Raw genomic sequence first — 12349 nt, 5'->3', positions numbered from 1 at the left:
CTATGAATATCTTCCTCCAGGGGGCGCGCCTCTCGTTGACGTGCCGACGCTGCTTCAGACCGCAGGCAATGACAAAAAGCTTACGAATATGTTCCACCCACACAAATGTTTTTAAAGGTCACTAAAAGATGCTGTTGTAAGACTCGCATTATTTTGGCTAAGGGTTAGGTTAAGTCATTTGTTGTACATTGTTCATTGTTCATATTACACGAGACATATGTTGCGTCTATGCGTCATCTTGCTTGCATTTGATCAACAAACTGCAAGATGTCATTCTGCAAATCACCAGACATGAGAGATACAAGTATAAGTAAACCAATTTAAAATAAAAATAGAATAATGAAAAAACTCTGTCACTTGGTGCAATATAACTTTGTGTTGCACAATGTTGCTGTTTTAAATTAATGCTCGAGTGACTTTTAGTAAATATCATTTTCTTTTCTTATTTTTTTGTTTTTGTTGATAATGATTCTTTTTAATTGTATTTTATGCTTTTGCTCCTGTAACTAGTCTTATCTGATATGATCAATAATAATAATAATGATAAATTAATTTTTACCCTATTACTCAAACTTGAATTATTATAAATAGTTATATTAAAATTGTTATCGTTAATTTAAAATAGTAATAATAATAATAAAATGATTACTTTTTACCATATTACTGTTACAATTATTATTGTAGTAATAATAATAATAATAATAATAGTAATAATAATAATAAGACTATTACGCTTACTTAAATTATTATGAATAGTTATGTTAAAATTATTTTATTTAAATAACAATAATAGTAATAATAACATTTATTACTTTATATTTATATTATGCTTACTATTATTATTGTAATAGTAATAGTAGTAATAATAATAAAATAACTTTTTACCCTATTACTCTTACTTATATTATTATTATAAATAGTTGTATTACAATAATTATTTAATTATAATATTTTCTATTGAAATAATAATCATAATAATAATCATATAATAATAAAAAATATATTTTTATTATTATAACAACAACAATAATTAAAAGTAATAGTAATAGGGTAAAAAGTAATGTTATTATTATTATTACTATCATTAATAATATTATTATTAATGATAATAACAGGGCGACTGAGTAGTTTTCAAGCTGTAAGATATTGAAGTAAAAAAAATCATATATTTACAAGTCATTATTGTTGATAATAATAACCAATAATACATTTGATAAATTGATCACTTCAAAACAAGTAAATAATATTTTAATAAATTGCTTAATTTATTAAAATCAATTATTTTTGTTCCAATAATAATAATAATAACAATACTAGTAATAATAATAATTTTAATAAAATGTTTTTGTTACTTTCATATTTTATTCATCAACGATAGTAAACTAATTTGAATTAATGGATTTTTTTAATTTAATATTTTACAGCTAATAAAACAACTTAGTAAGTGTTAAATTGTTCGTAAATGTTCGTAAATGTAATGTGTGAAATGTCGAAAACGCAAAATATTCAACAAACAAGAATCCATTTTCCTCAATTCAACCTTTGCGGATTACCATGTCATGGATGACGACAATCTACATAGACATAAAGAAAAAAGTGAACTTTGTTTACGCAATCACGTTGATATTTTCTTATTGTTAGTTTGCCAGATTTTGATGAGGTTTAGGAATGCGCGTTCCCTTTAAGTCCTTATGACACTTGGCTCCGCCCCTCAAGCGTCATGCTCTCTTTCTATTGGCTGAGCGGAAGGTCAGCTGCTGCTGTAAGGTTGCACGTGCATTTCGACGCATGCCGAAGTCAAGATGGTGGCCTCCATGATTCGTTGTTACCAGGTAGGCTCATACAAATACGCCTCCTTCATCATCCCCGTGCTTCGAGCCAATACTTCATATGAGACAATGAGCGTGCACAGCTTTGGTTTGGGGTTTAGTTTTGTAGGCCCAGTTTGGTGGTGGAAAGCCTCGACAATTTTCATTAATGTGGGAGGAGATGCCTGATGAAATGCGTTGCGGTTTTCTTATCAACACATACACACACATATATACATATACAAACACATATATACATATATATACACATATATACATATATATACACATATATACATATATACACACACACATATATATATATATATATATATATACACATATATACATATATACACACACATATATATATATATATATATATATATATATATATATATAATAATTATTAATAGTTTATCTTTCTAGCTATATAACAGTTACTTTTGACCAGTGGTTCATTAATTAATTGTTTTTATTCAAGTGTAAGTTTCAAATGTAAAGAATGTTCTCTTCATTGTAGTTTGTTGGTAAACATGGCTTGGCCTTTTGTTCCCGGCCACTGGGGTACTTAAGTTGGAGAGGTGATGCCAACACGTTACACAGGAGTCAAGCCGCAGCTGCAGCACTGCAGGTAAACTATAGCAATCCCCCCTAAATTACACTCATGCACTCTTAAATAAACCAATTTGTATTTTATTGAAAGGAAATAAGACTCCCAGTCCCAGTTATTATATACATACAGTGGTACCTTCATTTACGAGTGCCCCAATTTACCAGTTTTTCCAGTTACGAGCAGTCGCTTGGTTGTTGTTGTTGTTTTCCTTCACTTTCGTCAAGTTACTGCACTGATGTGGGGGCTGGGACAATTCACTGTAATAATACATTTACATGGTGTTCATCTTATGGTTCATTTAAAAACATAAATTTCCTCGCAGTGTTTGGATGTGTATATTTAGAGCACTATACCTCTGCTTCATCAGGTGCGATATGCCTCGGGTCGCAAAGGTTTTTTGGGAGAGTTTGTGGATAACCTTCGTCAGGAGTTCGGTAAGAATCAGGAGATGAAGGAGAACATCAAGAAGTTCAGAGAGGAGGCCAAGAGGCTGGAAGAGTCCGATGCGCTAGAACAGGCGCGGAGGAAATATGTAAGATCATGTATTTAATTCTCTGCTACAGTTCTTTTTTTTATTAATAAATACTGTCACTGTGATTGTTTTCAATCAGGTTTTCATGTTGGGTTCCATTTTCTTTCTTTAGAAGTCTATAGAAGCAGAGACCGTGAAGACCTCAGAAATATTTAAAAAGACACTGGGCTCGTTGTCAGAAACAATGAAGGAGGTAAGTAACAGAGCAGAGCTTGAAAACTTGAGTTTATGTCTTTAAATGTACTTCACTCTGTCAAACAAGAAATGTAAGGCCTGTAAGTGGAAAGGCTTCTCAATTTTGGGGTTTACTACATTTGTGCTGTTTGTTTGGAATTGGATTTAATAATTCTATTATACATAAAAAAGTGTGTGTACAGCAGATCAATGTTGTCCAATTTACTGGCTTGTGTTTTCTAAACAATCCATCATATGCGGAAGGTCATGTGAAACAGATAAGCGGGCATCCTGTGTATGCTGTGCTAACGAGGTTAGTTACAGATTGATGACATGATGGTTTGAAACCGAACTTGCCACAATTTCGTTTTCTTTGTGGCTAGTGTCTTTGGTTAAACGTTAAATACATTTATATCCTTGACACCTATGATACATGCAAACACAAACAGCATAAATACCGGCTATTGTCATCATTGGTGGCTTTGCACCTTATAACCCCAGCAATAACTGTGGGCTTAATATCTTCCTCACAGTGCAATTGTACCTAATGAATAGACAGAAGCCCATCACCGAATCAGTAACTGTGTTGTACAGCATCTACTTCAAACAGCTTTTAACCTTTGTGTGTGTGTGTGTGTGTGTGTGTGTATAACTCACTTTAGCTCCTCCCAAGTGTACCCAATCACTTCTAATAAACTCTTTTGAACACAGAGCATTGAGGAGGTGAGTCGCACAGACATTGGGAAGAAAATAAAGGAAGGTGTGGAGGAAGCAGCACGTAGCGCCATGCACTCTGCTGAGACGGTTTCCAAAGGAGGACAACGACTGGGCAAGACCAGCGCCTTCCAAGCTATCTCACAGGTAAAGGAAGAGGGGAAAAATGGCAACTATAAAACTTTGTTTCTCTTATTCTGGAAGTTTCCATCCATCCCACTGTGTTATTGTTGGTACCCAGCTGACTGTGACATGGGGGAAACTGGGCCGGTCATGATTTATAATTTAGTGTTGTAATTAATGCACTCGCACAAACGACTGTCTCTTGCATTCTAATTGCATTTGATCATAGAAAGTTGATGTTTAATTGTAGAACTGTCCGAGTGATACTTTACTGTCATCCGTACAGAGTGTAGAGTCCATGAAGAAGGAGATCGATGTTGGCGATGCTGGACCTTACAGAGCTCCCCCTCAGCTGAGGAAGAGGAGTGATTTTTCCTCGAAGGGAGCAGATGGTGACAACAGAGTATTTGAAGCCAATGAGTAAGTAATTATTTCTGCAGTTGTAAAAAAGTAACTAAATAATCCCACTTTATAACCTGAATTCCAAAATTGTATGGCCGGTGGTGCATCGTAGAGAATCTGTAATCATGGACTGTTGATGGTGTTTTTTATTTTATTTTTTTTGTAATGCAGGGAGGCTTTGGGTGTTGTTCTCCACAAGGACTCAAAGTGGTACCAGCAATGGAAGGACTTCAAAGACAATAACATGGTTTTCAACAGTAAGATAGTTCGAGACGTTTTGCTTTAGTACACCACCTACTACAGTGATCCCCAATCACTGGGAGAGAGAGACTGAACAAAAGATTTTTTATTGCTCATTGGAGTCTGAAAGAAGTTTTATTTCGAAAAGGTTGTGCCGTCACGGTCACGTGATTCATTCCTAAAATACTAAAAAAGTAAGCCCTCAAGCTAGCAAAAATGAGTAAAAAACAAACTGCTTTGGAAATCATCTTCGGAAAAGGCCAAATGATGAGAACAGAAGAAGAGCCTACAACTTCCAAGAAATAGAGCTGCATTTAAGAGACAGTATCAGCAGTCCTACTGTACTTAAAATATGTGTTTATTGTTACACGTGAGATTGTGACGCACCAAGCCTGCGCTGCGTAAACTCTGACGGCAGGTTTGCAAATGAGGCAATGAACCCTTCAAAACTGCTTGTGCAAATGGAAACTGAGCATTCTACATTAAAAACCTGGATTCAAATCAAGGCAGAATAATCATCTTGCTTCCATTTCCAACATTGTATCTTTTGTGAAGCGGGATTTCATGTAATGACTACAACCAAAGCTAAATTACGGAGTAGACTGGACATAAGTAAAACACTTCGATTGTTATCGTCTTCTGTTACCCCAAGATGTGACCCGCTCATTGAAGAGATACAAGTGCAGGGTTCCCGCTTATTACGACAACTACATTAAGGGTAATGGTGAGTTGTATTTTTAAGAATGTTTTTATTTGTTTCAATTCAGGTCTGTCAAATTATTGCTTTTTGTGAAGCTAGTCCATGGGGCAAAAAAGGTTTGACCGCTGCCCTACTATGCAAATAAAAACAGTTTCTTTTCAAAGCGGCAGGTGGCAGTAGACAGTTGATTCCAAAATACAGTTCAGTCTTCATGGATGGAATGTGATTGTAGTCAATGTGCTCTCACAGGTTCAAATTTGATCCATAATCCTCACATTGCGTCCTCAGCAAGGTTCTCTGTCTTATTTTTGTCTCCTGCAGGGTTCTTTGAGATGAAGATGAAATATGATGAAAGCGACAATGTCCTCGTCAGAGCATCCAGAGCTGTGACCGACAGAGTCACCACCGTCCTCGGTAGTGTGCTTCTCATTCTCCCTACTGCTACTTTCTGGCACAACGATTTAGTTAAAGCCACAAAAATATTTTTAAAAAGGCTGTGTGGTGTTATGCGTTGTATTCTACAACCTAATATTTTATGTTGATATTTTTGTTTTCCCAGGCGGTCTTTTCTCTAAGACTGAAATGTCTGAAGTGCTGACTGAGATTGTGAAGGCAGACCCCAAATTTGACAAGGACTCTTTTCTCAAACAGTGTGAGAAAGAAATCATCCCCAACATACTGGAGGTGAAATACTCCCTTATTCTACAAAATGTACCCCGTGAAGGATAGCTCAATGTGCTGACTCACAAGTTGCTTGATCAATGAAGGACTTTATTAAGTTGGGTTATTTCTTGAAAACCTGCCTGGATCATGAAAACTGTGGGATTAATTTAGTCATACAGTGGCAGGACCGAGCCCGACCACAAGTTGCGTAAATCCGTGGATAATTGACGAGCATTAAAATTGCATTGGAAAAAAAAATACATTTTATTTATTTTCCAAACGCCTAAAATTGTTGAATAAGCGGGCATATACTGCCAGTAAGCGTTTTTAGAATTGGTCCCCCCCCCCCCCCCCAAAAATGAAAAAAAATAAAAATACATTTTGAAATAAAAAAGGGTTTAAAAATTAGAAGAAATCTGTTAATTGGTGAATCCGCAGGTGCCAAACCGCACATATGCAGGGGTCTACTTTATTTGAAAGTCCACTGAAGTTCCAAGTCAAAATGCTGTTGGGGGAAACTACAGTATATTGATAATGCAGTTATGCACTTAACAATCCTATTATTACAGATACAGTAATTGGATTGGATTATAAAATCTGGGATGAAACCTGGCAGTCAGACTTTCAATTGGTCTCCAGTCAGTTTAGCGTCATGTTGTAATATCTTTGCCAATTTGAAGTGACCAGTGGTTAAGCTTAATTGTAAAATTTAAAAACAGCAAAAGAAAACCGTTGTAAACAACACTGTGTTGGTGTTCTTTCTTTAGGCTATGATTCGTGGTGAGCTGGATGTATTGAAAAGCTGGTGCTATGAAGCGGTAAGTGCTACACAGGCTTATGTGGCTCATACAACGTTTAATTAGTTTAACTTAGAGAGTGATTTTGGTGGTTTGTATAGAGCCCAGACACACCTGATAGAATTGTAGCTAAAGTAGATGGTTCACACACAGTGCGTATTTCCTCATAGCTGATGCATGTTTTGCTTTCTGTCCTCAGACATACAGTCAACTGGCCCACCCCATCCAACAAGCTAGAGCTTTGGGATTGCTGTTCCAGTCCAAAATCCTTGATATTGATAATATTGATGTAAGTACCCACACACCAGCGATTATAAACACACACAGCCGCACTTCTTGTGCGAATCACTCTCGTCACCTGAAAGTCTGCTACATCAATGAAATTTGGTTTTGTCAGTGTGCAAAAGCTGTAATATTTCACCCACACACAAACACATCAAAGTTCTTTGTATAAGGCTTTATTAATTAAACTATGAATAAAATTAAGGGACAATATAGATAAATTAACACAAAAACCAGTATGCAGTATAAAGTGCAATGAAAAAAAGGAGGTTGGAATCAAGTAGACAGCTAAGATCGAAGGCCTACATGTCCCGCTAATGTTTATTTTATCCCTCCCCAATCACTAATCCTGTTTACTGATAACGCGCACAGCCGCACTTCTTGTCACTCACGTATACTCACTAATTTAAGTACTACAACTTGTACATTTGTATGAGGTTTCGTGAATCCGAGGTCTTCTTTAATGAACATTATCTTGCTCTTATAGTTGGCCATGGGGAAGATGATGGACCAGGGCCCAGTGCTCATCATCACTTTCCAGGCCCAAGTCGTCATGGTGCTACGAAGTCCCAAAGGAGACATCGTGGAAGGAGATCCGGTAAGTCCATTTATGTTTACTGAACCTGGTGGTGAATCCGATGTAATTGAATTTACTGTTAGCTGACCAGGTCAAAGACACGCCTCATTCACAATCATTTTAAGTACAGTCAAGTACCGTGTGTCCTGGTTCAATTAGAATTGGTATTTAGAGTAAGTAGTCCTCGTTGTCATGCTGTTCACATTTTGACATCATCAGATCAAGACAACACCTAACAATTGATTAACAGTATCTTGCCATTGCCAAAATTCAAACAGGATGTTCTTGGAGGGAAAGTCGCTACTGAGCTTAGAATGTCAGTGTGTCACGGAGAGACTGGAAGAATCACAAAAATGCATAGAAGTGGACATCCTTGTAAAATCTGTCATCCAGCTCCTTATTTTAGAACAACAAGTGATGCAAAAAGTACTGAAACATGAAACAGTTTAAGGTTTATAATGCATTTTTGGTTCATCCTGAAATTTTACCCAAAAGCCGAATAGCCCCAACTTTTTGTGAGTAGTGTATCTGCTCACTTTATCACAGCAACATTTTCAGCATTTATTTGAGTGGGTAGTCATTATTGACTTTACTGGGTGTTGAATAAATTTATGGGACTGAGTGAGCTACTCACAACGTCTATCATGTTCCCTGCTTGACTGCATCCAAACACACGTTATGTTTACGCTCTCCTCCCCGTAACAGGAGAAGGTATTGAGGACGATGTATGTTTGGGCGCTGTGTCGTGACCAGGAGGAGCTGAACCCCAACGCGGCGTGGAGACTCCTTGACATCTCCGCATCCAGCACTGAGCAGGTTCTCTAGGAGGAAAAGAAGAGGGGGAGGGGGATGTCGGTGAAAAGACACACAAACTAGAAATGACGATGAGCCTGGAATACCTGCAAGTACTCATGCTCACTGAAAGGGGGACGAATCTGGGTTCAGTTGTGTGGATTTTCACACAATTTCTCCTTTGCCATCACCATTAAGAGGCTTAATGTGCACGTTTATAAAGATGCAAAACTTAGAAGAAGTATTTGACTCTATGGATACTTATCAGTGAACTCTTGTTTTCCAAGTTTGATCTTAGCCTCTAGGCTACATTTTGAAAAAGGATGGCAGCAACTTGCAACAAGCAGGTTCCCGACCCCCGTGGTCTCATCTCATGGCAAAGTCCAGCCAGGCAGCCACATGGTTTCTACATGCTCGGGACTAAACTGCATGCTTGATCAGTTCCTAGCAGGACATCAAAAGGAAGCTTAATGCTTCCCCGCTCAACTACACTGAAAATTGACATTATTTATTTATTTGCAAATACCTTCCAAATTTCCCCATTTTGGGACAATTAAAGGTTATCTTAATGCTTAATTTAAGCTGTAAGCAAATGCACGTTGGGTTTGAAGGAGGAGAGGTCATCACAATTATATACATTTTGTTAGAGTCAGCTTCGGAGATGTGTTTGGTGCCGTGAAAAAGTATTTGCCCTTTTCCTGATTTCAGATTGTATTATTATTATCATTATTATGTGAATGTAAGTGCGAATGATTGTTTGTTTATATGTGCCCTGCGATTGGCTGCCGACCAGTTCAGGGATAGGCTGCAGCACGTCCGAGGAAAGCGGTACAGAAAATGGATGGATGGATGGATTATTATTTGCCAATTTGTCACACTTAAATGTTTCGGATCATCAAGGTAATTATTATATTGCACAAAGACAACCCCAGGAAATACTAAATGCAGTTTTTAAAAGCTGATTTTGTTTATTAAATGGGGAAAAAAAATCAAAATCTGTGTGGCCCTATGTGAAAAAGTATTTGCCTCTTCCCCCAACCCATACCACCTGATTTGTTGAATCAAAAAAATACTTAAATAGTACCTGTCAAAGTAAAGTTGGCAACTCAGTAAGAAATGTGTCACAATCTAAAGACATTCAAGAACAAATGAGAAACGCAGTGATGGAAATCTGTATCAGTCTAGAAAAGCTGACAAAGCCATTTCCAAGGCCTTGGGACTCCAGCAAACCACAGTCAGACATTATCCACAAATTGAGAAAACTGGTAACAGTGGTAAACTGTAGTGATTGGCCAGAAGACGACTCATCCAGGAGGCCATGAAAGAACTTAGAACAATATACAAAGAATTGCAATAACCTTTTCACATAGTGCCAGATAGGTTGTTTTTTTTTTGTCCCCTGTTAATTAATATCATCATTTAGAATTTTGTATTTCCTCCGGTTGTCTTTGTTGAGGTATTTAAATTTGCTTGATCTGAAACATTTGAATGTGATAAATATGCAAAAAAATAATAATAATTCACAGCATTGTATATAGAATAGTTCCAATCAAAAGTATTAAGCCCCCATTGTAAATTTCAATTATTTTCAAAATAGTACAAACTTTACAGATCCACTTTCCATAAATACTTAGCTTTGTTTTAAGTTGTGTAGAGCCATTTAAAATTGTTTTGAATTGTTGTCAAGTCACTAAATGTTTGTAAATTTTGCAAATCTAATTTACATTGAGTGTTCTAATCTTAAATGCGCCTTTAGTCCTTTATGTCCTCCTATTGCAGCATTTTAAATTGAGCACAATAGAAACTGAGTTTCTGCAACTTGGCATTTTTAATGTTGAAGAACTTTACAGAATTTTGGCTTGTTCAGCAGATTAATACAACAATTGAACCACTTACAGATATATAGCTTGTAAGAAAAAGTCTGAAGCATCTCAGAAAATCTTCCCCGTGAATATTATAATGTTCAGGTTATTTAAACCACATAAATGTTATGTAGCTTCTCATTATAATACAGTTCCATAATTCATCATGAATTCAAAACAAAACATTAATTCATTAATTGGATTATACCTAATAAATCATTCTCCATATGCGTTTAAATGTAAATATATGGGACCATATTCCAATATCTGATGAAGGAGCCTTGTCAGACTGTGGATCGTGTTGCACTTCCTTATTGAGATGAATGAGTGAGTTTACCTTTTTTTTTTTTTTTTTTTTTTTTTTTTTTAAAAGACTGTTTTTACATTTACATTCATCACATTTCACTCTGGACCGAACAGACTATGATTGCTTTGCGCCAGTTGTATCGTTTTTGTATTTCACCATCTGAAGATGATACGCATTGGATTTGAAGTGCAACATCCCATGAATGCCCAAGTTGGTTCGTTCATGTATTTCCGCACAAAAATGCTATTCATGTTCAACAAAGTAAAGAGATCTATCATGATTGTTTACACTTTGTGCATATTGACCTTTGCATATACAATCAATAAATTAGACTATTGGTAAAATCTCAGTTTATTTCAGAAGTTCAATTCAAAACGTTAAACTCGTATGTTAAGATTCACTACACTTCTTTTCCTTTTGGCTTGTCCCTTTAGGGGTCACCACAGCGTGTAATCCTTTTCCCTGTAAGCCTATCTCCTGCATCCTCCTCTCGAACACCAACTGCCCTCATGTATTTCCTCACGACATCCATCAACCTTCTCTTTGGTCTTCCTCTAGCTCTCTTGCCTAGCAGCTCCATCCTCATCAACCTTCTACCAATATACTCACTATTTCTCCTCTGGACGTGTCCAAACCATTGAAGTCTGCTCTCTCTAACTTTGTCTCCAAAACATCGAACCTTGGCTGTCCCTCTGATGAGCTCATTTCTAATTTTATCCAACCTGGTCACTCCGAGAGCGAACCTCAACATCTTCATTTCCGCCACCTCCAGCTCTGCTTCCTGTTGTCACCATTGCTCTGGAAGGTTGACCCCAAGTATCTAAAGTCCTCCACCCTTGCTATCTCTTCTCCCTGTAGCCTCACTCTTCCCCCACCACCCCTCTCATTCATGCACATATATTCTGTCTTACTTTGGCTAATCTTCATTCCTCTGCTTTCCAGTGAATGCCTCCATCTTTCTAACTGTTCCTCCACTTGCTCCCTGCTTTCACTGTAGATCACAATGTCATCTGCAAACATCATGGTCCACGGGTATTCCAGTACAAAAAGGTATTTTTATGTCTTTCAAGCTCATTTAGAGTCGGCAGTCTAATCATTGTTTTTGCGTCCACCAGAGAACATTAAACAGCACGTTGTGTGTAGATTTGAGCAGCCTTTTGGTTTTCTCATTTCAAAGCTGACAGGTTTTATGGATCCAGCCTTTGACACGGCTTGATAAACCTATGGATTTGGTAGTACTGTATAGGGATGATTAATCAGGCTTTAAACAATGTGTGCTACTAGATTCACACACAGGGCCGTTATATACGAGAGCTCATCCCAGAGCTGTCTGTTGTGATGAATGGCTGCATACGTCCTTAGAGCAACCTCTCCTTACAAAGTCTTTCTATGCTTGTGACTGATTGCGGGAACAAACGGAGCATTTCGTATCACGTAACTTTACAGTGAGAGCACTACAAGTACAATGTGAAGTAAGAGCTTTTTGCTGTTGTGGCAGTGTTCTGCAAGCCTGAGGACACCAGTGTTGTGACTGAATGAAGGAGGTTGGCTGGTCAAACATAACAGCATGGAAGCTGAATAAAAGCTGCAGGCAGTGCAATCTTTACTTTTTACAGCATGTTCTTAGGGCCACAATCCCACTCATATACATACAGTGTATACTGTAAAACCCATTCTGTGCTGCATGCGACTTAAGGCAAAAGCACTCTATAAAATGGTAACATCACTTTATGTAAGTAGATGTTTGAGACAATTTGAAT

General features: G+C 37.1%; 1 protein-coding gene across 2 annotated transcripts; it reads left to right on the top strand.

Moving 5' to 3' along the window:
* Positions 1–1733: 1733 nt before the first annotated feature.
* On the top strand, positions 1734–10938 carry LOC133489185 (mitochondrial import inner membrane translocase subunit TIM44-like). 2 transcript variants are annotated; one of them, XM_061798029.1, is made up of 13 exons: positions 1734–1832; positions 2332–2442; positions 2792–2956; positions 3069–3149; positions 3842–3991; positions 4254–4387; positions 4541–4626; positions 5631–5723; positions 5869–5993; positions 6740–6790; positions 6969–7058; positions 7539–7649; positions 8382–10938. In XM_061798029.1, the coding sequence occupies exons 1-13, from the start codon at positions 1803–1805 to the stop codon at positions 8451–8453; spliced, it is 1299 nt and encodes a 432-aa protein (XP_061654013.1). In that variant the 5' UTR covers positions 1734–1802; the 3' UTR covers positions 8454–10938. The 2 variants fall into 2 exon arrangements, with proteins under 2 accessions (XP_061654013.1, XP_061654012.1); XM_061798028.1 differs by having other exon boundaries at positions 8334–10938.
* The last annotated feature ends 1411 nt before the right edge of the window (positions 10939–12349 follow it).

Source organism: Phyllopteryx taeniolatus, chromosome 14 (genome assembly GCF_024500385.1).
Source record: "Phyllopteryx taeniolatus isolate TA_2022b chromosome 14, UOR_Ptae_1.2, whole genome shotgun sequence".
In the NCBI taxonomy this organism is placed as follows: domain Eukaryota; kingdom Metazoa; phylum Chordata; class Actinopteri; order Syngnathiformes; family Syngnathidae; genus Phyllopteryx; species Phyllopteryx taeniolatus.
Note: the sequence above shows the minus strand (reverse complement) of the source record. Positions and strands in the feature narration are given on the sequence as shown.